This window comes from Balaenoptera acutorostrata, chromosome 17 (assembly GCF_949987535.1).
Source record: "Balaenoptera acutorostrata chromosome 17, mBalAcu1.1, whole genome shotgun sequence".
NCBI lineage: Eukaryota > Metazoa > Chordata > Mammalia > Artiodactyla > Balaenopteridae > Balaenoptera > Balaenoptera acutorostrata.
The window spans coordinates 64,381,616-64,407,700 of NC_080080.1; the positions used below are offsets into that span (position 1 = coordinate 64,381,616).

Below are 26,085 nucleotides of genomic sequence, written 5' to 3' on the forward strand. Positions count from 1 at the left end.
AGCAAAGCTATCTCAAGCCAGGAGACCTCAGGGAACTGAGAGTCCTGGTTGTTCCTTATGGCTGGGGGCTGTGTGGGAGCCTGGTTAAGGGAAGATAATGTTCAAGGATAGTTGTTGTAAACTTGTTGACGTCCGTGGTAGTGACTGAACTGAGAGATAAGCAATTCCATGGGATTATTGTCTAATAATGAGTTCCTCTTCTGTCTATATAAGATTCAGTAGATTCTAAATAAAGTGCCTTGCAACCATCAGTTGTCTTGGTCCTTCTGACCCCATACTCACGGTGCTATTCAGTCCCTTACCCTTCTCCGTCGGGACGGTCGCATAGGGTAATGTGGAGGCACGGAGCTGAGGTAGAGGGAACTGTGTGGGTGAAGGTCCTGGAGTAGGAGGGACTATGGCACATTCTGGAACACAGAGAGCAAGGGGAGGGTGGTGGGAAAAGGGGCTGAAGAGGGAAAGGGTGGGCAGGGCCTGGCATACTCTCCGAAAGATTCCAGCTTTATCCCGAAAGGAATCAAAAGCCATAGGAAGGGCCTTGTGTGTTTTTGTTTTGTTTTGTTCCATTTGCACTGCAGTGACGTGACAGGACCTGTATTTTGAAAATATTATTGAAACTACCTTTGTGGAGGATGACTTACCTGAGGCACCCGACCAGGTGAAGGACAATCAGTCAGGAGGCAGCAGAGGCGTCCACGGGAGCAAGGCTGGCAACTTGTCCCAGGGTAGAGGCAGGAAATGGAGAGAAGTCGACAGATTGAAGAGGCTGTATTATGGGCTATGTGTCTATGTGTGCTATGGGCTGAACTGTGAACGTTCAAAATTCACATGCTGAAGCCCTAACCCCCAGTACCTCTGAATGCGACTGGATTTGGAGACAGGGTCTTTAAACAGGTAATTAAGGTAAAATGATGTCACTCAGGCGGGCCCTAAACCAACGTGACTGGTGTCCTTATAAGAAGAGGAGATTAGGACACACGCACAGAGGGAAGATAATGTGAAGACACAGGGAGGAGAAGGCCATCTACAAGCCAAGGAGAGAGGCCTCAAAAGGAACCAAATCTGCTGACACTTTGATCTCAGATTTCCAGCCTCCAGAACTGTGAAAATTAAATTTGTTGTTTAGGCCACCCAGTCCGTGGTATTTGCTATGGCACTCCTAGCAAACTAATACACTGTGCAAAAAAAACTTTAAGTGAAAAGACTTCCCTGCTGGAGCAGTGTTTAAGAATCCGCCTGCCAATGCAGGGGACACAGGTTCGAGCCCTGATCCGGGAGGATCCCACATGCCGCAGAGCAACTAAGCCCGTGCGCTACAACTACTGAGCCTGTGCTCCAGAGCCCACGAGCCACAACTACTGAGCCCGCGTGCTACAACTACTGAAGCCCGCACGCCTAGAGCCCGTGCTCCACAACAAGAGAAGCCACCGCAATGAGAAGCCTGTGCACTGCAACGAAGAGTAGCCCCCGCTCGCCGCAACTAGAGAAAGCCCGCGCGCGGCAACAAAGACCCAACGCAGCCAAAAATAAATAAATAAAATAAATAAATTTATAAAAAAATAAAAAGATTTTAAATGAAGAATAAAACCTTTGAAAAATAAAAACATATACTCGATTTATTCTAACTGAAATCAGGGTGGTGTATGACGGTAAAGTTCAAGCAAAAGAGCCTTTCTTCAGTGTTCCCAGCGATGGCTTCTGTAATACAATTGTATCGTCCCTAAAACGAGTAGTAAGAAATACAAGTAATATAAAATGTTAGATGCTTCTATTTTGTAAGACTTTTATAAGAATTTTATCTTACTAGGAGAAACCCATTTAAATTGAATTGGTTTTTACTTTCTCAGTTTTCTAGCCTAGCCTATGAAATCTTCAAACATTAGATATAATTTGTAACAAAATAGGTAAAGAATATGCATTATTAATGTCTATCTTAAAATTGTTACCAAAAGTGAAACATGTGCAAAATTTCATTGCATTTCTAATGCAAATATCTAGAATTACATCATTATTACCCATGGAGGCAGTTACTGAGTTATACACAATGGTCCTACAGTGCTTTCACCCAAAGATCATTCAACATATTAACAATGAGCATTACTTTTAGCAAGGTATGCTGGAAGGAAAAAATAAAATTTAAAGAGGACTTTCTTCGGTGTAAGTTTTCTATTTTTCCACATTCCACAGAAAGAAGAAATAGCAAAATATCCAAAACCAAAAAGAAGTGAAAAAAAGCCCTGAACATCTTAATCTTGAATCAATATTTTTAGAAGTTGTGAATTGCTTGTTTCAAATTCTTAACACATCTGTTACTGCAAAAGGTTAAGGAAGTACAAAATGACTTGAACAATACCTTAGAAAATCGTATTCCCTTGAAGGAGAATGATATTGTTGTATTCACAGTCTCTGCAACCAAAATACAAAATACAAAAAGTTACTGGCTAACATCAGGTGACTTTTTTTGTTTGCTTGCTTGTTTGTTTGTTTGTTTGTAGTATGGAGTGCACCTCTTACAATTTTACTACTGGCAGAAGCAATCCCAAGCAAAATTGTAGAGAAATAATGAATCTTATACCCTGGCTACAATTCTCCTATGGCTTCCTCTGCCACACTGAGCCCCTCTCAGTATCAGCCTATATCTCATCCCTTAGCGGATACAAACTTGTAAGGCCCACTGGTCTCAATAATGAATGAATGATGAACAAGCTAGTACTAATGTGCTTCATCCCAAGTTACATATGTGCTTATTTATTGTTGCTGCCTCTTATCAGGGAATGATAAAGAAAAATCTTCCTAAAGGTGGAGGAGAGATTTGGGAGGCAGCCAGGATACCAAAGCTCCTTCCAATTCCACCACCAAGAAGCCTAGATATGTAGTCACTGTTGAAATGCACAGCCATGGGCCTGGCCCTGAGGAAGCTGTGGGACAGAGTCAGAAATGCAGGAAAAACCACACTCCACTGACCCAGTCAGAAACAACAAAGGAGTGAACTTACAGGGTAGGGATAGAAAGAGAAATGTTCTGAACCTCTAACAAAAGCAGTATTGACCAAAAATCTTTCTTAAAGTAATATAAATAGTCAAGTGCAAACTGTATTGATTATTTTTCTCCAAGTTGGCTAAAGACAATCCTTACCAGCAAATGAATAGATGATGTCTACAGCTATACCTTCATTTCTCACAAATAAGCATTTATTTATTTGCTTCTGGGAGTATTCTTATTAGGGGTACTAATACATTAAGATGTTGGTTCTTGAACTTAGTAAAGTGGTCATATCTTCATGATCTTACGATCTTTCATTCAAGGCTAATCCAGTTCAAATTTAATAGTTCAACCAATATTTATCGAAAGCCTACTATGTACCAGGGACTGGGGAGACAAGGGTTAGTACAATACCATCCTTTCCCTCAAAGAGTTAAAGTCTTTTGGGGACACAGACATGCAAAGAAACCATTCCAAATACAATGTGCAATGAAAAGATGCAGTAAGGATAAAGGCAGGATAGCATTTTTGTTAAGGGTGATGGCTCTGGGACCTGAACTGCTTGGATTTGAATCCCAGCTCCTCTACTTACTCAGTGTGTGACCTTGGGCAAGTCACTTAACTTCTCTGTGCCTCAGTGAAATGACAGTGGATAATGACACCTACCTCGTAGGATTATTATGAGGGTGTCAACTGAAAAAAATGCACAGCCTATAGTTGAGAATTATGTTTTATTCGGTGGACGTACTGAGGACTTAAGCCTGGGAGACAGTCTCTCAGATAGTTCTGAGGCACTGCTCCAAAGAGGTAAGCGAGGAGCCAGATATACAGAAGTTTTCCCAAAAAAAACTGAGGTAGTCGGAACATCAAAAGATTACTGTTAATTAAAGAAAAACCAGACCTCTCAAGTTCATGAATTTAGCACTTTTCCATGTATGGGAAGATGCGAGAGTCTGGGCTCACTGAATCATTCCTTTGATGTGCACCTTAACTATCTAGGGCCGGTATCCTGTGTTCTCCATCCTGAATCCCCTCACAGTCTACCACGGTGGGGGGAAAGGGAGAGGAAGGAGGGGGCGGCTGCAGTGGCTGAAGCCTTGATGGCCACAACATTCTTTGTTTACTGATATGGCAGGTGACATTCTTTGTCCACAAGGGCTATATAAGTTAATACATGTAAGTGCTCAGAACAAGGCCTGGAACATAGCACTCATGAAATGTTATTAACATTCAAATGTCATTTATTATAACATTAAATGTTACTCCTTTCTAGACACCCCTCCCATGGCATCTTGCGAATAATAATGATAATGTTATGAATATTATAGTTGATGTTAATATTATTGTTATTGTGACAGTAGGACCATCATAAAAGATGGGAAGGAAGGCAGGGGGTACATTCCACGTGGCTGGAAAAAGAGGAGCAAAGGCAGGAAGGTGAAAATCAGTATAGCTTACACGTATGCCTGCAAGGGGCTCAATGTTATTAAAGCAAAGAAGCAGCAGGAGTGCTAAGAAGTAAACCTGAAGAAGTAAGCGTGACTGCACTCAGGTTCCACACTAAGAGAATGGAGGTGATAGGGAAACATCCAAGGATGTGAAATGGTCAGAGTTTGTTTAGAGAGATGAGTCACCCGACTGTACAGTAGCTGGATTTAAGGGCAGCACTGAAAGTCAGGGAGACCCGTGAGAGCCCAGGAGGCAGTGACAGTGGTGAAGGGAAGAGGAAGTAAATGCCTCCCGTGACCTCCATCTCAGGTAACCTCCCTCATCATGCTCTGTCTCGTCATCCTGCTGCTTTCCTTGAGAGCACTTATCGTACATTGAATTTTATTTCACTTTCATCTTTATCTTCTTTCGTGACCTAGTTACCATCTTGTTTCCTCCACTGGCCTACAAGCTCCATGAGGACAGGGGCTTTGCTTTGGTCACTTCTGAATTTCCAGCTCTTGGTACTACCCGGTCCCTGCATACCTGGCTCCCAGATCAGCTACGTAATTTGCAAGGCTAAGCACAAAATGAAAATGGGAGGGCACTTATTCAGAAAGCAGGGGAAACATCCATTAAAGGTACTAAAATATAAAGTTTTTTCCTTTCTTCCATAGTCTCTCTCTCCCTCTCTCTCGACTTGCCATGAGTTTAAAAATTTTTTTTTCTTTCAATTTTATTGAGATATAATTGACATATAGCACAGAAATTTAAGGTGTACAGCATAATAACTTGACCTACATACACTGCAAAATGATTATCACGGTAATCCATCACCTCATAAAACCAAAAAAATAAAGAAAAAGAAAGAAAGAAAGAAAAAAATGGTTTTTTTTCCTTGTGATAAGAGCTTATAGGATCTACTCTCTTAGCAACTTACAGATATACCACACAGCAGCGCTAACTACAGTCACTGCCATGTTTTTGTTTGCTATTTAATGTATTCAAAATAAAACAAAAATTTTAATCATTAGCATGAATTTTACCATTCCCCTTTATATTGTACAATGCCGACCGTAAACACAAATATCAGAGCGTTTAACTCTGAGGCAGAATCACTGAAGTTTCACAATTTATATTTCGTGGCTCATCCCCAGAAGGTGCCTGAAGCTGGTCAGGAGAAAGTGACCTAAGCCAGGCCCAGGAAGTTTGGAAGGAGGAAGAGAAGGTCCCCCAGGCATGAAAGAATCTGAGGGAATGTTCCCTGGCACAGGGCGCAAGGTAAGTGTAGAAGCTCACAGGCACCCAGGGGCTGCTCCACGACGACCTGGGGGTGGGAGGGGGGGGGGGACACCTGTGCAAAGCCTGGGCCTGACAGCTGCCTGACAGGGTCGCCCTCCCACATGCTGCCAGGTGCCTCATACCCCAGAGCGGGGCAAGGAAGCCAAATCGGGCATCTTTCTTTACCACAGGCCTGCAGATGCACAAGTGACCCTCAAAGGTTTCGCAACCTCTGTGCAATACTTCCACGAGCTACCTGCCGCGGGGGAGACCGTCTGGCCCCCACCTAGTCACCCACTAAACAGTGCCGCGGTGCTGCCAGCCCAGGTGGGGCGGCCACTGCCATACCCCAGCCCCCATGGTACTGCAGGATACCATGCCTGGCCCTGACCCTCCCTGCTCCAGGCCTCCACCAGGGGCACAGGGCGGCAGGTGTCACTGGATGGGATGAGAGGGGAGATGCCAGGCAGGCCCAGGGCACCAGCAGGTAGCGAGCAGCAGGAAGCCGAGAACCTGTCCAGGGGAGGTGGGCACATACACCACTGTCCCAACACACTTCGTGTACAAAACACACGCTCAAAGATAAAATGACTAAGCATCTCAAGAATGTGATCCCAGAATAGTAAACCCCAAATGTGAAGCCCTTCTGAGTATGGGGCCCTGGTTGTGAAGCAAACCCTGTCAGCTTTGTAGGAGGGAGGGAGATGGATGGGACTTGAGTTTGAGGAAGAAATCAAGAGTAACTCCCAAGGGACTTCCCTGGCGGTCCAGTGGTTAAGACTCGGAGCTTCGGGCTTCCCTGGTGGCGCAGTGGTTGAGAATCTGCCTGCTAATGCAGGGGACACGGGTTCGAGCCCTGGTCTGGGAAGATCCCACATGCCACGGAGCAGCTGGGCCCGTGAGCCACAATTGCTGAGCCTGCGCGTCTGGAGCCTGTGCCCCGTGACGGGAGGGGCCGCGATAGAGAAAGGCCCGCGCACCGCGATGAAGAGCGGTCCCCGCACCGCGATGAAGAGTGGCCCCCGCTTGCCGCAACTGGAGAAAGCCCTCGCACGAACCGAAGACCCAACACAGCCAAAAATAAATAAATAAATAAATAAATAAATAAGAAAATCCTTTAAAAAAAAAAAAAAAAAAAAAAAGACTCGGAGCTTCCACGGCAGGGGGCACGGGTTCAATCCCCGGTCATGGAACTAAGATCCCGCATGCCACATTGTGCAGCCAAAAAAAAAAAAAAAAAAAGTAACTCCCAAATTTCTACCTGGGGAAACTGCCCAAATGTTTACCAGGTCACGTGGGAAGGAGCTCTAACCTCTTCTGTGGAGTAGCCCTCTTTTTTCAACTGTTTTGTCTTTCTTTCCGAGAAAGACGTATCTCCCACTCTCCTCTTACGGGAAGTTAGCTTGAAGCCTCGTGAAGGAGCCAAGAGAGAACCAAGGCAGAGTCAGAGAAAAGGAAGACAGAACCTCAGCTTAGGCCCTTCTCTGCTCTTCCCAGAAGGGACCCACGCAGCTCACTGGTGGTCCAGTCCAGGTCTCCTGGCAACTATGCAGGATGCAGGACCCAAGCCTCGGATGGTGTTAAGGGGTTGCACAGTGTCCCCCCAAAAGATCTATTCAAGTCCTAACCCCCAGTACCTGTGAATATGGCCTTATTTGGAAATAGGATCTTTGCAGACGGTCAAATTAAGATGAAGTAATTAAGGTGGGCCCTAATTGAATATGACTGTGTCCTTATGAAAAGGGGAAATTTGGACATGCAGACTGACATGCGTAGAGGGAAGACCACATGAAGGCACAGGAAGACGATGGTCATCTACAAGGCAAGAGTCTCCTGGGGCCGCCAGATCATAGGAGAGAGGCCTGGAGCAGATCCTTCCCGAGAGACTTCAGAGGGAGCACAGCCCTACCAGCACCTTGATCTCAGACTTCTAGCTTACAGAACTGTTAGATGATAAATCTCTAAGCCACCCAGTTTGTGGTACCTTGTTACAGCAACCCTTGCAAAATCCTGAAAGTAGGGCTAACAGACTTATTAAGTTTAAAACACCTTTGAAATATCCATTTACTTATTCATAAACGTGTTTTTGAAAGAAATGAAGGGGGGTGTGTGTGTGTATAAGAAGTGGAGGGACTTCCCTCGTGGTCCAGTGGGTAAGACTCTGTGCTCCCAATTCAGGGGGCCCAGGTTCGATCCCTGGTCAGGGAACTAGATCCCACATGCACGCCGCAGCTAAGGAGTCCATATGCCGCAACGAAGATCCCACGTGCCGCAACTAAGACCCGGCGCAGCCAAAATAAATTAATTAATTAAATAAATATTTTTTAAAAATAAAAGAAGTGGAATGATTATGTGTAATTTTTATTTTATGTTCACTTGCCCATATTTTCTAAATATCATATCCTAAAAATGTATGATCTTTGTAACAACAATAGAAAGGAAAGTTATTTTAAAAGTTGGTAAGTATGTTCCGTACTCATTTGCTTCCCAAATTTTCAAGGGACGGTTGACAGCATTAATGCTTCTTAAATCAGAATGTCCTGAGCTCTAAGCCCATATATTTGGCTGCCAGATGGACATGTTTATCTGAATGTTCCCAAATGACCTTGAGCCCAACGTGCCAAACCAGAACTCGTTATCCTTTAAAAATCTGCCCCTTCCTTTTGCACACATCATTTCTGATAATGGCACTTCCGTCCATCCAGTCAACGGCCCTGGAGCAGTTCCTGATTTATCTAATGTTTGCCTGCCACATGAGATCAGTCAGCACTTCCTGCCTGTCCTGTTCCTCAATACGCTCTCTTTCGTCTCCTCCTCTTTACTCCCAGGGCCGCCCTCGTGGTCCCTCACACAGCCTCCCAGCTGTGTTTCCTTCCGTCCAAGTTTCTTGCCTCAGCCAACCCCACCTCCTTTTGAGACAGGCTGGGACCTGGGACCCTTTGCTGCAGTGCTTGCACCTGGACGAACGTCTCCTCCAGCAACAAATCATAGAGAAACTGTAAGGGAGGAAAAATAACTGCATGCAGGCCCAGTCGGGGCAAATTACGGACAATAAGATACAAAAAGGCCAAAAATAAAAACCCCAACTGCCACTTCTGAAGAGCCGGAAGCAAAAACTGGGTGTCGGGAGCAAAAGCAGGGTACTGCGCATGCGCCCTGCACACACCACCTAAGGGGTGGGCAGACCACCTAAGCCACGCCTCCGGCCAACTTGCCCTGGACACACCCCTACCCTCACCCCATACAAGAAACAAGCTCGCCCACCCCTTCTCGGGGAGTGAGCAAGGGAATCTGTTACTAGCGGGGAATACTCTTTGTTGCGGTGCGCAGGCTTCTCACTGCAGTGGCTTCTCTTGTTGCAGAGCTCAGGCTCTAGGCGCGCGGGCTTCAGCAGCTGTGGCACACGGGCTCTAGAGCGCAGGCTCAGTAGTTGTGGCGCACGGGCTTAGATGCTCCACGGCATGTGGGATCTTCCCGGACCAGGGCTCGAACCCGTGTCCCCTGCATTGGCAGGCAGATTCTTAACCACTGCGTCACCAGGGAAGTCCCTCTTATCAATTTCTATCGATCAGGGAAGGCTAAGAACCCTGGTCGGTAACACTTCCATAAGGACCCTAGTTATCTGCAAAAATGGAGATTCAGTGGGTCATCCCCACCCACTAACAACAAGGTGCAGGCCAATATTTTATGCATGACTTACATGTTGGCTCCTTCCCGCTTTTCTAGGCTCACCTCCAGCAATTCCCACAAACACATTCTGCTCCAGCTACAAAAAAGCTACTCCCCAAATAAAACATATTCCTTCATGGCTAGATACGTTTGCATATGCTGTTTCCTCTCAGGGGATGTCCTTTTTCCTCACTCTCTGATGTTCTCAGACTCAAGATTCTAATAAAAGACTCTCTGAAGGCTTATCTGAGTTCTCCTGTCACAGTAAGTTGGTAACTATGCAGTTAAGACTAAGAGCATATAATCTATTAGCATTTATGACATTTCCTTGTAACATTTGTTCCCATGACTATTTTTCCCAGAACAGAGTGACCTTCTGAAGAGGGAGAACCTATCATTCAACTTTGGATCACCACAACCTAAATCATGACTCGCTCAAATTAGGTTCAACAGATGTTTGTGGAAGGCAGGGAGGGGAGGTGGGAAGAAGCAGGCAGGCTGGGTTGAGTCTGATACATCTTTGATCTCAAGAAAGTGAAACTTTGAAAATTCACATAAATGTCAACATAATCCCACAGAGATTAAGTGAAATAATTGTAAAGCTGTGGTATGAGAGAAATGGACACTTTTTAAACAACAGTAATCTACCAAGAGGATTTCTTTCACTTTTTTGTTGTTGTTGTTTTGGTTTTTTTTTTTTTTTTTTAGGCCACAGTGCAGGCTTGCGGGATCTTAGTTCCCTGACCAGGGATCGAACCCATGCCCCCTGCAGTGGAAGCGTGGAGTCCTAACCACTGGACCACCAGGGAAGTCCCGAGGATTTCTTTCAAAGGGAAAGAAAGCATGGCCAGTGGAAGAGTAGTTCTTTTTTTTTTTTTTTTTTAATTAATTAATTTATTTATTTATTTATGGTTGTGTTGGGTCTTCGTTTCTGTGCGAGGGCTTTCTCTAGTTGTGGCAAGTGGGGGCCACTCTTCATTGCGGTGCGCGGGCCTCTCACTATCGCGGCCTCTACTTCTTGCGGAGCACAGGCTCCAGGTGCGCAGGCTCAGTAGTTGTGGCTCACGGGCCTAGTTGCTCCGTGGCATGTGGGATCTTCCCAGAACAGGGCTCGAACCCGTGTCCCCTGCATTGGCAGGCAGATTCTCAACCACTGCGCCACCAGGGAAGCCCGGAAGAGTAGTTCTTAAGAGTTAGGAGGCTACTCCATTACCAGATCTCCAAATGACCAAGGGCACGTTACTGAACCACTGCAGACATCGGTTTCCTCACTTATAAAAACGACAGGACTATAAAGTCAGGAACAAAAGAAGGATCCTATTATGCACATGAATACTTAATCACCATAATTCTTGAATTCTCACGCTGAGCACTGTACTAAGCTTTTTAACACACATTCTCTAATTTAATCCTTAAAACCATGTAAAATAGGTTTCACCGTTGCCATTTCCCAGATGAGGAAAACGAGGTTAATAGAGGTTAAATAACACCCAAGGTCACATTGCTGATAGGTGGAAAAGCTGGGACACAGACTCAGGTGTTTATGGCTCTGAGCCCAGACTAATAAGCAATGCCAGCTCCACAATGTGTATGTGGCTTGGGGGTGGCAGACAAGTTAGAGATGCGGAGAGTTGGTTGGCTGGGAGACATATCTGGAAGCTTCATTTGCATAGCAAGCAGATTGGTTTACTTAGAAACTTTTTTTTTTGGCCACACTGCACAGCTTGTGGGATCTTAGTTCCCCAACCAGGGATCGAATGTGGGCCCTCGGCAGTGAAAGCGCAGAGTTCCAACCACTGGACCGCCAGGGAACTCCCAGAAACTTTTTTTTTTATTGACTGCTAAAAAATGTATAATCCAATTGATGTCCCTGTCAAAGCAAGTATAAGCCTTTCCGTTAAGAATTTTTATATTACTCTCATTCCATTAATTCTCTACCCTTATTTTCCATTTTTGTCCCACCTAATTTTTGTCTATCTAATTTATGTTATGTTGCTCAAATTAACATATGCATGTAAACTACCTGAAATCTTTTTTTAAACAAGAGAGGGCACTGGTTAATGGTAAATAATTATAGGGGAAAACATTCAACTGCAATAGTAATTTTTAAAATGTTAATAAAAAACAATTAGGCTTAAGTTTTTTAACCTAATAAAGTTTTTTAAAAACTTCTTTTTTAAAATGATAATGCCCTATACCCTGAGAAAACCATAATTCAAAAAGGGTCATGTACCACAATGTTCATTGCAGCTCTGCTTACAATAGCCAGGACATGGAAGCAACCTAAGTGTCCATCAACAGATGAATGGATAAAGAAGATGTGGCACATATATACAATGGAATATTACTCAGCCATAAAAGGAAACGAAATTGAGTTATTTGTAGTGACGTGGATGGACCTAGAGACTGTCATACAGAGTGAAAGAAGTCAGAAAGAGAAAAACAAAAACCGTATGCTAACACATATATATGGAATCTAAAAAAAAATGGTTCTGAAGACATAGAGAATGAACTTGAGGACACGGGGAGGGGGAAGGGTAAGCTGGGACAAAGTGAGAGAGTGGCATGGACATATATACACTACCAAATGTAAAACAGATAGCTAGTGGGAAGCAGCTGCATAGCACAGGGAGGTCAGCTCGGTGCTTTGTGACCACCTAGAGGGGTGGGATAGGGAGGATGGGAGGGAGGGAGATGCAAGAGGGAAGAGATATGGGGATATATGTATACGTATAGCTGATTCACTTTATTATAAAGCAGAAACTAACATGCCATTGTAAAGCAATTATACCCCAATAAAAATTTTAAAAAATAAAATGATAATGCCCGATGTTAACAAGACAGAGATTAAACTACTATATGTATACATTGCCAGTGGTACAATGTATAAACTGATACAATCTTTCAGAAAAGCAATTCGGCCTTATGTAAACAAAACCACATAGATTCAAACCATTTAAGCTCAGGAATCTCCCTTGGAGTTATGTGTTAACTCCTTCTTCCAAACATGAGAATATTCAAATCTAAAATATGAGAATATTTATATATGCATTATATTATTTATAATAGTAAAAATATCAGAGGAAAACTAAATGTCTAATAGGAAAATAGTTAAGTAAACCAGGGCATACCCACTAAGGGAGATGTTTCATTATGTAACATTTATACTCTGATTTTTAAACCACATGCATTATCTGGTCAAATAATTAATTAATTTTTAAAAAGAAAATAATTATAGTACAGTATACTTACAACTGCATAACAATATGCATGAATTTTAAAATGAGAACAAAATACACCAAAATGTTCTTAGAAATATGATTCTGTGACTTTTTGATTGTTTTCATTTTCTAATTTTTGGTAATGTGACAATATGATTATAGAATTTTTTGATTCTGTGACTTTTTGATTGTTTTCATTTTCTAATTTTTGGTAATGTGACAATATGATATATAGAATTTTTTAAACTATTTAAAATACTAGTTTAAAAATTATTAAGGAAAAATCCATGGGTTTGCAGTAAGTGACCTTTAAGTTCCTAAAGTTTGAAATTTTATGATTCTGTGAATAATTCCAGGGTGGATAAAAAGGGAGAAAAGACACTGAAGGAACGAATGTAACTGCATAGAAAGATCTATTGTGTTTTTATGAAAAATAATAAATGCAATGTTTAGAAAAAGAGAACATAACCAAAGGTAAATATACAGTATTAATCTGAACAAGGTAAAAATTTTAATATCCCTTCAAACACACCAAATAAGTGTCATCTTAATAATAATCCAGTCACATAATTGTAAAATATTGTTTAAACTGCTAAAAGAAAAACTTTGGATGGAAATAAAGAATTATTATCAGAAAAGGAGCTTCACATTTTTAACATATTTAATTTTCATAGCGTTCTCATAAGGAATTATACTCTATTCTGAGGGTAATATGAATTGAATGCTTACCTCCCTTCAGAGCTCTGCAAAAAGAATAATCATCATCAGATCCTCGGCAAATAACTTCTTTGCGCACTGGGAAATTCACGGACTTAAAAGATACATAGATATTGAAATATAAGCTTTTTAAGTCTCTTCCTTAAAAAGAAAAAAATTTCATTAGCCCCTCAAATAAGGTATTTTTTAATAAATATTTAATAACCAACATTTACTGTATACTTAAAATATGCCCTGTGCTTTTCCTACATTATTTCATTTAATTATGACAACTACCCATAATGTGGATATTATTATCCTGTTTTGTAGATGAGAAAACTGAAGTTCTGACAGGGCCACTAGTTGATTGTAATCAAATAGGCTGTTCCACAGTGAGAATTATGTGGGCTATGCCTAAAAATAGAATAACCTATATTTTTGAGAAAACTATCACATGAAAATATAAAATTTCCAGTTGTAGTCATAGTTCCACTAGGAAATTCAAAAGAGAGGGAAGGGAAAGGAAGGTTGGTTTTTTTGTTTTTCTTTTTTGTTTTTTTAAAGATTTATTTATTGATTGATTGATTGATTGCTATGTTGGGTCTTCGTTTCTGTGCTAGGGCTTTCTCTAGCTGCGGCAAGTGGGGGCCACTCTTCATCGCGGCGCGCAGGTCTCTCACTATCGCGGCCTCTCCCGTTGCGGAGCACAGGCTCCAGACGCTCAGGCTCAGTAATTGTGGTTCACGGGCCCAGTTGCTCCACGGCATGTGGGATCCTCCCAGACCAGGGCTCGAACCCGTGTCCCCTGCATTGGCAGGCAGATTCTCAACCACTGCGCCACCAGGGAAGCCCCCGGAAGGTTGGTTTTTTGTTTTTGTTTTTTAATAAATTTATTTATTTATTTTTGGCCGTGTTGGGTCTTCGTTTCTGTGCGAGGGCTTTCTCTAGTTGCGGTGAGAGGGGGCCACTCTTCATCGCAGTGCGCGGGCCTCTCACTATCGCCGCCTCTCTTGTTGCGGAGCACAGGCTCCAGACGCGCAGGCTCAGTAGTTGTTGCTCACGGGCCTAGTTGCTCCGCGGCATGTGGGATCTTCCCAGACCAGTGCTCAAACCCGTGTCCCCTGCATTGGCAGGCAGATTCTCAACCACTGCGCCACCAGGGAAGCCCAGGAAGGTTGTTTTGATGAAAGATTTCTTGGAGAACAAAACTGAACCTTTTGATTAAAAATTAAATAGATGAGCTATTTATTATTTCCTCTGGATCTCTTTATTACCAATGAAGATGGAAAATTCCAGGAAGAAATGCATTTTGCTCAACTCTTCTAAGTTACTCAGTTGGTCCAACTGGACAAGATGCACAATCTTTTTTATAATGAAAACAATTATTGTAACCACTACCTCATGGAAAGTATTTTTCTAACAAAGTCACCATGACTCATTGTAGTCATAATAAAAATTTAAAAAATTTTTTCCATCTTTACCTTGAACTTGGCTGTGCAGAACTGCCAGCTCCTTCCTCAAAACCCTGTCCTTCCTTTGGTGTTGGTGCTACCGCTCTCTTCTTGTCCTCCAACCGTTCTGACTCCTCTCCCCAGTCTAGCTCACTGACTCATCTTTCTTAGGATTCTAATCTCAGTGCTTCTCAGTTTTCACACTGCACACTCTCCCCAACTTTAAATACCACATAGGGTAATGACTCCCAAATCATCATCTTTAATCTCAACTTTTCTTTTAAGCATCTGTCCCCTGTGTGCATTCAATATCTCTACTCAAATGTCACTTATCACCACACCCAAAAGATCCAAAATTGATTTCCTTATCTTCATCACCAAATCAGCACTAGAATTCCTAATCCCGGTCAATCCTACTTGCGTCCCTTTTATCCGCATTACCACTATCTTAATGCAGGCTCTCGTTACTCTGAGCCTAAAGTACCACCAATCTTCCTTATTTGTCTCCACTTCTCTACTTTCAGGGTAAAGCGTAGAGAAGAAGAACGTTATACAGTCTGTTTCAAACAGTGGCCCCGTGGCCCACGCCATGGACATGGACCTGAACCTTTCTCAAAGCAGGGATGTGTACAGAAGTTGAAGAGCTGTTTTCACAAGGGGCGCCTTGAGATACAAGCACATGGTAGCGTGACATCCAATGATAATGCAGAACAAAGAATCTTCTTCCATTTCTGGGTGGAACACACTATGATTCCAGTCTTCAATGATTCCAGGAAAGGAAGTGCTGCTTTGACATCTCAACCCTTTACATCTTGAGAAGCTTCTTGCCCTTCGATATCACTGTGGTCATGTTAGGCACGTGAACAGTGGTTGAAGTGAGGTACCACTTGCGTGGCTCAGCAGGCCAGAGATATCAATGTGGGCGTTGGAGTGAGAGACAAGAAACATGGTGGCTCTCGGGGGTTTAGCAAAGAAGACTGTTTTTGAGCTCACCTAACACAACTTTGGGAACTTCTGGAAATAACTTTGAGGAAGGCTTATGATCCAGCTGTATATGTCAATTAGTTAATAGTGACATATAATTTATTAGCAAGGCTATGAAGTCTCAAATCATTTCCATTCCCAACCTATTTTTGGTACAAGATTGCTCTTATAGCTCTCACTGAATTTAAGCAGAGATAGGGCCACAAAAATAAGGTTGATTTCTATGAATGTGGCCCACATTTTATACAGATGTTCTAGTATATTCTAGGGAAACTCAGGTCATAACTGCAAAGCATTATAAAAAAAACATGACTGAATAATTCTTTCATTACTGAATTAATATCATGTTATATAAATGTCATATTTAGTAAGTGATTAGGGTATTTGCGGTGGCCATGGAGGTGTGCTGCTTAAGACTCCCTTCCAAAGAATCTGTGGGGAGGAGGGCAGTGGGCAGACAGCCATCAGCTACTGCACTTTCAGATATATCTTAGCACTCATCCGGAGGCCAGACCCTAACAGTCTGCTCCTATAACGACAGAGCACAACAAGGACACTAGAGCCAGCCTACTCCTGCCTATCATGGGACACGTGTGACAGGCTATCTTTGCTCTAAGACTCCCCACTGACCTGGCTGAGGATGTCTCAGGGATGCATTTTGGTCTGATGACCATCCTACCAAATTATCCTTCCTTCTCTCTCATTTCAAAGGTATCAGACCAACACCTCTATCTGCATCCTCTCCTTGCCTGCTCTAGCTTCCTCTTTCCTTTATTGTTCACAAACATTTCCCCCCAAAATATCCTTTGTATGTCTAATTCCTTCTTGGTATCTGCTTTTCAGAGAACCCTAAGTGAAACTGTGCTGTATTATTATTACTTGGGTCTGGAAGGCCTGCTTCCTGTGTGTAAGGGGAAGGGGATCACTTGAAAATGAGGTCATTCATTATGTAAATAATCACTTTTGCAAACACCTAGAGGTAAAGCACACCACATCGACCAGAAAACAAAACCTGAGAAAAGAGGAAGAAATTGTAGAGCCTTCGTTGGGCAAAAATTTAGATTATTTTAGGGGATTAAGAGATACAAACTACTATGTATAAAATAAGCAACAAGGATATATCATATAGAACAGGGAAATATAGCCATTATTTTGTAATAACTTTAAATGGAGTATAATCTGTAAAAGTACTGAAGTACTATGTTGTACACCTGAAATTAATATAGTATTATAAATCAACTATACTTCAATAAAAAAAAAAAAGTTTATTTATTTCACCCTTGGCCAAGAAAGTGGAGCAAGTAGCTCATTGTTCTTTCCTCTGTGCTACCACTAAGCCTTATTGCTATCATTTCACTTATCATACTATATTATCTACACATCTGTCTCTCCTATTGCGCTGAGAGATTCTTGAAGGTCAAGAGAATGTCTTATTTATCAATGAATTCACAGCACCTAGCATAATACTTGAAATGAACTATACATTTACTAAGTATTTTTTAATGAATAAATGAATGCAGAAACAAAGTGTCAAGATACAGGTTTTCAGGGAAATTAAAGCATAAGTTTATTGTCTATCATTTCTAGATTCTCAACTACCTTTTTTCCTGTAAGCTGGAGAACTAAAATCAGGGTGATATGTTTCTTTAGCTTATTTATGTAAAAGCACATTTTAAAGTATAAGCGCCAAATATAAGCTAGGATGTGAATGATAATAGTGAAAATGAAAACAATAATGATAATGATGATGATTACAACTGAATTTCCTGGGATCCTTATAGGCAACAGCTGACCAGTAGGAGAGGATGAAAGTTTTGTGTGTTTTCACAAACACTCAGATCCAGCCCAATGCTATCACCATCACCAAATTAACTTTTATTAAGATGATGGCAAGTAAACTCATAGAGAGGAAAAAGAAGAAATAACACAAAACAAAAATCATTGCCTTTTTTCATATCATCATCATCATCATATTTTTTTCTAGAAAGGTCACCTTTAGGAAAAAAAGTCCTGGCTTGCTCATACACAAATCCTTGACTCATGGAAACCCAAGTTTACTTATCAGCTGAATATCTAATGATTGACAATGGATATACCTAGTAGATGGTTAGAAGTTTCAAATTATTTCAATTTTTACCATGCCATTATGTAATCCTTCCTCATGAGTGTAAGCTAGCCTAGTGACTTGCTTCTAACAAACAGAATACAGCAAAGGTGATAGGGTGGCACTTTCATCATTAGGCTACATAAGACTGTGACTTCTATCTTGTTAGTTAACTGTCCCCCTTGCTAACTTCAATGAAACAAGAAGCCATGATGAAAAGGCCCACATGACAAGGAACTGAGGGCTGGCCAACAGTCAGACAGAAACTGAACACTGTCAACGACCACATAAGCTTAGAATTGGGTCCTTCCCTAGTTAAGCCTTCAGAAGAAACCCTGGCCAACACCTTGATTGCAGCCTTGTGGGAGACCTCCTGAAGCTGACACAGGTAAGCCATGCCCAGACTATTGATATACAAAGACTATGAGATAAAGAATATGTCCTGTTTTAAGCCATTAAGATTGTGATAATTTGTTACATAGCAAGAGAAAACTAATACACATACATTTAGAACACCATCATTTTTCATTGATATTTCTGGAACCCTTTTAATTGATCTACAAAAACAAAACTTTGGACTTACTTGGAATGTAGTAAAGATACAGATTTCCACGGCCTCCCTTCAATGTTATACAGGGCTCGGAATTTACTGAAATAGGGAATTTCAAGTTATCTAAATGGAAGAAAGAAAATGTCAATAAAATTACTATAAATCATTTACAGTAAGTATTCTGAATATCAGCTCCCCAAAACTACCTTTAGCATTAAAATTTTATAATGAGAAAAATTGAGGGTAGTTAAAAATATCTCCCTCCCCAGAGGAGTGAAGTCAGCCAGATGGTAGAGTAAAAAGTCCTCCTTCCCTTGACCAACACACCAGTTCAGCAAAAATTTACGGACAATTTCCCTTTGTGAGAAATCAGAAACCAACCGAAAGTTTCCTGCATCCAGGAGAATGTAAAACCAGACTCACCATTTCAGTACTGAGGTTCGGGACACCTCTCACAAGAGACACTGCTGCTGGCATAGCATAATTAGGAAGAGATAACCTACCCCTCAATTTCACTCAGAGAGAAGAGATTGGTTCATGCATTCAGAGCCCCAATTTTTCCAAGGAGATCCCCAGAGGACTAAAGAAAGAAAGTCTGAACAGTGTTATAACTAGTAAGGAGACTGAATCAGTAATCAAAAATTTCCCAAAGAAAAGTCCAGGACCAGATGGCTTTACAGGAGAATTCTACCAAACATTTAAGTCAGAATTAACACCAACCCTTCTCAAACTCTTCCAAAAAAATGAAGAGGAGGGCACCCTTCCAAACTCATTTTATGAGGCTAGCATTACCCTGATAGTAAAGCAAGACAAAGACACTACAAGAAAACTATAAGCCAATATCCCTGATGAGTTTAGATGCAAAAATCCTCACAAAATATTAGCAAACTGAATTCAACAGCACATTAAGAGGATCATATACCATGACTAAGAGGCATTTATCTGTGGGATGCAAGGATGGTCTCACACACAAAAATCAATTAATGTGATATGCCACATTAATAGAATGAAGAATAAAAATCGCATGACCATCTCAATAGAGGACAAAATTCAACATCCTTTCATGATAAAAACTCTCAACAAACTAGAATTAGAGGAAATGGCCTCAACATAATGAAGGTCATATATGAAAAGTCCATAGTTAACATCATACCCAACAGTGAAAAACTAAAAGTTTTTCCTCTAAGATCAGAAGCAAGGCAAGGATACCCACTCTCAACATAGTACTGGAAGTCCTAGCCAGATGAATTAGGTAAGAAAAATAAATAAAAGGCATCCAAATCAGAAAAGAAGAAGTAAAATTTTCTGTTTGCAGATGACATAATTTTATATCTAGAAAACCCTAAAAACTCCATTAAAAATTGTCAGAACTAATCAAAAAATTCAGTAAAGTTACAGGATACAAAATCAAAATCCAAAATATCAGTTGCATTTCTATACACTAACAATGAACTATACAAAAAGGAAATTAGGAAAACAATCCCATTTACAATAGCACCAAAAGAATAAAATATCTAGTATTAAACTTACCTAAGGAGTTTGTGAAAGACTTGTATGCTGAAAACTACAAAACATTGATGAAAGAAATTAAACAAGACACAAACAAATGGAAAACTATCTTATGTTCATTGATTGGAAGAATTAAGGTTATTAAAATGTCCATATTACCCAAAGCAATCTATAGAGTCAATACATTTCTATCAAAATCTCAATGGCATTTTTTACAGAAATAGAAAAAACAACTCTAAAATTCATATGGAACCACAAAAGATGACAAATAGGCAAGAAAATCTTGCGAAAGAGGAAGCATCACATTTCCTGATTTCAAACTATACTGCAAAGCTACAGTAATCAAAACAGTATGGTAGTGGCAAAAAGACAGCCATATAGACCAATGGAACTGAACAGAGAGCCCAGAAGTAAATCCATGTGTATTTTGTCAACTAATCTTTGACAAGGATGCCAAGAATGCACAATGGGGAAAGGACAGTCTCTTCAACAAATGGTGCTGGCAAAACATGCAAAAGAAAGAAACTGGACCTTTATCTTATACCACAAACAAAAACCAATTCAAAATGGATTAAAGACCTAAACATAAGATTCAAAACTGTAAAAACCCTAGAAGAAAATACAGGGGAAAAGCTTCATGACATTGGTCTTGACAATGATTTCATGGATATGACACGAAAAGCAAAGGCAGCAAAAACATGAATAAACAAGTGGGACTATATCAAACTAAAAAGCTTCTGTACTGCAAAGGAAACAATCAACGGAGTGAAAAGGCAGCCTATGGAATGGGAGAAAATACTTGAAAACCATATATCTGATAAGGTGTGAATCTCCAAAATATATAAGGAATTCCAACAATTCAACTGTTATAAAACTAATAACCTGATTTTAAAATGAGCTAAGGACTTGCATTTGTTGAGACGTGGATGGACCTAGAGACTGTCATACAGAGTGAAGTAAGTCAGAAAGAGAAAAACAAATATCGTATATTAACGCATGTATGTGGAATCTAGAAAAATGGTACAGATGAACCGGTCTGCAGGGCAGAAGTTGAGACACAGATGTAGAGAACAAATGTATGGACACCAAGGGGGGAAAAGCGCGGTGGGGTGGGGATGGTGGTGTGCTGAATTGGGCGATTGGGATTGACATTTATACACTGATGTGTATAAAACTGATGACTAATAAGAACCTGCGGTATAAACAAACAAACAAACAAAAAAACTAATGCTAAACTTTCTTTGGGTTACTTGTATGGAAATATGTTAATATAAATGTTTCAGACATTACATGAAATTTCTAAAAATCTTATATGTTCTGGTATAATGTTATAAGTCATAATTCTAGTTATTACTTTAAAATGTGTATCTCAGAAATAACTAAATTTCCTTGTCAATTGCATTATTATGAACTTTCATCAAATCTTTAACTGTGGTCATTTTTACGTCTTTTGTCATTTACAGACAGTTCTGGGTGTACTCTGATGCTTTCACAAAAATGTCCCTATAAAAGGGTTTCATCTTCAAGGAATCCATGGAAAAGACTCTGACAAGTACAGGTTTCTGGTAACTGACTATACTGCTGAACTGAATGAATAAGCATTTTCAGAACTCTAATGGAAAACTGATGAATTCATAAAAGTACTAACAAAAGATCAAGATAAAAAAAATTAATTACATGGGACTGAGTGAACTGATGAGGATGATTATAATTTCTGTGACTTTCTGTTTGAATAAAAAAAAAAATCCCGCAAGGACTCAGAGGCAAAAAATATACAAATCAATTTTCACTGCAAAGTAAAGGAGCTGTTACAGTGGAGGATTACTGGACTGAATGTCAATATTATGACATAGTATGAGTGTGTTTTGTGTTTGGTAATTGCAATCATTGTTGCTTTTGTTGTGGTCATCCATTTACAATGCTTGGTGTCAGTTTATTTATCTCTTGTAAAAATAAAATACAGTGTGTGTGAATAAATAAATAAATAAAATAAAATGAGCTAAGGACTTGAATAGACATTTCTCCAAATAAAACATGCAAATGGCCAACAGGTATATGAAAAAATGCTCAACGTCACTAAGCATCAGGAAAATGCAAATCAAAACCACAATGAGATATCACCTCACACCAGTCAGAGTGGCTATTATCAAAAAAAGAAAAGAAGGACAAGAGTTGGCAAGGATGAGGAGAAACTGGAATGCTTGCACACTGCTGGTAGGAATGCAAAATGGTACAACTGCTATAAAAAACAATATAGAGATTCCTCAAAAAATTAAAAATATTACCACCATATGATCCAGCAATCCCACTTCTGGCTACTTATCCAAAACAATTGAAATCAGGATCTCGAAGAGATATTAGCATTCCTAAATTCATTGCAGCACTATTCACAATAGCCAAGATGTGGGAACAACCTAAATGTCCATCAACAGTTGTATGCATAAAGAAAATGTGGTATATACATAGAGCGGAATACTATTTAGTCTTAAAAAAAAAGGAAATTTTGCAATATGCTACAATATGGAAGAACCTTGAGGAAATTATGCTAAAGGAAATAAGCCAGTCATATACGGACAAATACTGCCTGAGCCCACGTATCTAAAATAGTCAAATTCATAGAATCAAAGAGTGGATGGTGGTTGCCAGTGGCTGAGGGGAGAGGGAAATGGGAAGTTACCAATCAATGGGCATAGAGTTTCAGTCAAGCAAGTGAATAAGCTGTAGACATCTGCTGTACAATTTCATGCCTACGGTCAACAATGATGTACTGTACACTCAAAAATTTAAGAGGGTAGATCCCATGTAAAATGTTCTTACCACGTAAGATAAAATTTAAAATACTGTACGAATACCAAAAAAAACTCCCTATAATGTAAACAGATTAGTATTTTAATGCCCTTACATTGTTAAGGTGGAGGTTGAAGGTAGTGAATTACTTTAAACTGTGGGGAAGGGGGTGAACTCCCCAAAACATATTTTCGTAAAATTACTTGTTCCATTTTCATACTTTTTAACCTGTTCTTTTCTACATTGTTCTTCTTTTCTATACTCTCCTCACCTTTCTGTATGTTGCATTGGTTAAAAATGGAAAATACACATCAAGTACTTAGAATTCTAGTAAATGGTAAGTGACTGAATACATGAATGAATGAGTTAATAAACAAATCTTCCTAAATAAGAAGTTTCAAGAAGGATGTAGAAGAGCTTATAAAAGCCCTGAGGAGGAGGGGAAAGAGACTAAACCAGTTTTATTTAATTTGCCCCTGAATGCAACCCTTAAAATTAATGTTAACAGCTCTCATTCAATGAATTGAGTTTGCCTGCAATAAAAGTCTCACAGAATGAGCTATATTAACAGTCATTTTATCGAATCATGGATGTTCACAAACATTTGATGCAAAGATGTTTATTCCTGTGTGGATTATGACCAAAGGAAAACCTGCCCAATTTGCAATAACATGGATGAAACCTGAGGGCACTGTGCTAAGTGAAATTAGTCAGACAAAGAAAGACAGAGAATTCCCTGGTGGTCCAGTGGTTAGAACTCCGAGCTCTCACTGCCGAGGGCCCGGGCTGGGGAACTAAAATCCTATCAGCTGTGTGGCGCAGCCAAAAAAAAAAAAAGACAAATACTGTATGACTTCACTTATATGTGGAATCTAAAAAACGAACACACTCAAAAGACAAAAAATAAACTCACAGACACAGAGGCTGCTAGAGGTAGGGGGTGGGAGATCGGAGAAATGAGTGAAGTGGGTCAAAAGGTACAAACTTCCAGTTACAAGATAAATAAGTCATGGGGAAGTAATGTACAGCATGGTGACTGTGGTTAATAATACTGTTTTACATACTTGAAAGTTGCTAAGAAAGTACATCTTAAAAGTTTTCACCAAAAGAAGAAAAAAATTGTAACTATGTGCGGTGATGGAGACTAACTAGCTTTATCGCGGTGATCACTTCACAATATATACAAATACCGCATCATGTTGTATACCTGAAACTAATATAATGTTATATATCCATTATATCTCAAGTAAAAAAATGCTCAGAGGTGACTGAATAAATAAATATTGTGCATCTATTTACTGAATTAATATACAGTCATTAACATGAATTTTTAGGATATTTAATGTTATAGACGTTTATGGTATACTATCAAGTTTAAAAAATGCTGGTTACCCAACAGTATATACAATATGGTTCTACTTTTACTGTTTTCAACATATATCATTATATATCTAAAAGAATATTTACCAAAATATCAGAATGCTCATAGTGGTTAATTCTTAACTGTGATAGGCTTATGGTGCCTTCTTTTCTTTTTTTTTACCTATATTTTTGAAGGTTTGCATAATTAATATACTTATTAACTTTCTTACCGTGAAAGGTTGACATGGTATTGAAACGTGGGCACTTTCATATGCATTACCGAGCACAGTGCAATGTGTCTCTTCTTTCTCAGTGATAAGCTTGTAGAAAACCCTCAGAGCAAGCCAACCAAGACTCTGCAGCAAAGCCGGGAACAAGCTAAAAGCAGTGAATCACCAGGGCCATGTTGTATGTCATAAGGGCAATTCTCTATCTTCAGTTAAGGTTCCCACATGTCTGAAGTTGGTCTGATTATGATGAAACCATCGACAAGTCAATGCAATCAGACAAATGTTCAGAATACCCCTATGGGTGCTCAGTGTTAAGCCAGCACCAGAGCAAGGCAGAGTGGGGTAGGGTGGGATGAGGGTGGAGAATAGAAGTGTAACCTTAATCTTTATGTCAGGAAGCCTAAGATTTTTCTAGGAAGACAAGACCACCATACATTAAAAAAATCAGATATAAGAATCAAAAGATCATATAACAGTACATAGCATGTGATTTTTAATTTATTTGCAAAGGTTTGGGAGCTAACGGAAAATAGCTTTATTACTTTAAAGTCACCATGTTTATGGTAAAATTCTACATTTGGTTTATTAAATACCACAGAAAGTAGTGACGAGGTTCAGCAAAAGCACAGTACAAGAGCCTCTGGTTTCCCCTGCAACCACAAATGTCAGCATTGCGAATCCACCATAGCACTTTTTCCCACTGAGCTCTGCCTCAGAATCCTTCTTAACCCAAGAGTCCAGGCAACTGCAGTTGGCACAGGAAATGAAACCAGTGCCACCCTGAGTGTTGGTATTAAGTACTATTGGAGATCAAGGGAGGAAGCATTAGCTGGAGTTGAACCATCACAGCACTTCATTTTACCTCTTTAACAGAATTTCCATTACATAAATATGCAGTTCCTTCTGACAGGAATGCCCTGTCCTCATCGGTCTAGAAACTCCTTGTCTGCCTTCAAAATGTACTCAAATATCAACAATGCTGTTAAGTCTTCCTTGACTCCTCCACACCTCCCCAGCCCGACAGCCACAAACACACTATCATTCACAGTACTTGATCATCCTTCGATGGTCATTTAAAATGTTTACTGCAATTATTTGCTTGCATGTCAGTCTTCTTCATAAAAATAGCACAAGCCTTGAGGGCAGGAAGCATGTCTCATTCATTTTTCATGTCTCTTGCGCATAACACACTGTAGATAATAAATGTGTGTTTATTCACTTCTGCTTAGCACCAAATATTGCTCTAGGCACTAGAGAAACAATGAACAAGACAGGCAAGGGCCCGGCTCTTGATAAATGTGCACTCTAGTAAAGAAATCAAAGAGGGCCATGAGAGAAAGACTGAGTGTACGGTGGGGATGGAGGAGTTGGGGGTGGCAATGGGTAGAGATACCTCAACTACAGTATCCAGTAAGTGAGTGACAGAAAGCTACCAACCCTGTGGACATTGTAATCAGGAGTACAGACTCATAGGTGACAATGACTTTGACATGTTCAAGCAACAAAAACAAACACACACACATATATACACAAAGACTGTTACATGAGTTACATATAATAGACAAAGTCACAGAGACAGACAGTAGAGGTTACCAGGGACTAGGGGGGAGGAAGAAATGGGGAGTTACTGTTTAATGGGTACAGAGTTTCTGTTTGGGATGATGAAAAATTCCAAAAATGGATAATGGTGATAGTTGCAAAGTGATGTGAATGTACTTAATATCATTGAATTGTACACTTAAAAATCATTAAAAGGGTAAATTTTATGCTGGTTATATTGGTAATACAAACAATAACCATAATAATAATATAGGTCAGTGTAAATGGAAAA

General features: G+C 40.2%; 1 protein-coding gene across 1 annotated transcript in view; it reads right to left on the reverse strand.

Annotated features, from left to right (window-relative positions):
* Window positions 1-1,598: 1,598 nt before the first annotated feature.
* LY96 (lymphocyte antigen 96) overlaps window positions 1,599-26,085 on the reverse strand; it is a 29,813-nt gene continuing 5,326 nt past the window's right edge. The window contains exons 2-5 of the mRNA XM_007185064.2: window positions 18,400-18,489; window positions 13,311-13,439; window positions 2,354-2,406; window positions 1,599-1,720 (exon numbers count right to left, since the gene is read on the reverse strand). Coding sequence (XP_007185126.1) covers window positions 1,622-1,720; window positions 2,354-2,406; window positions 13,311-13,439; window positions 18,400-18,489 — 371 coding nt within the window. The 3' untranslated portion in view covers window positions 1,599-1,621. The remainder of the gene's footprint in view (window positions 1,721-2,353; window positions 2,407-13,310; window positions 13,440-18,399; window positions 18,490-26,085) is intronic.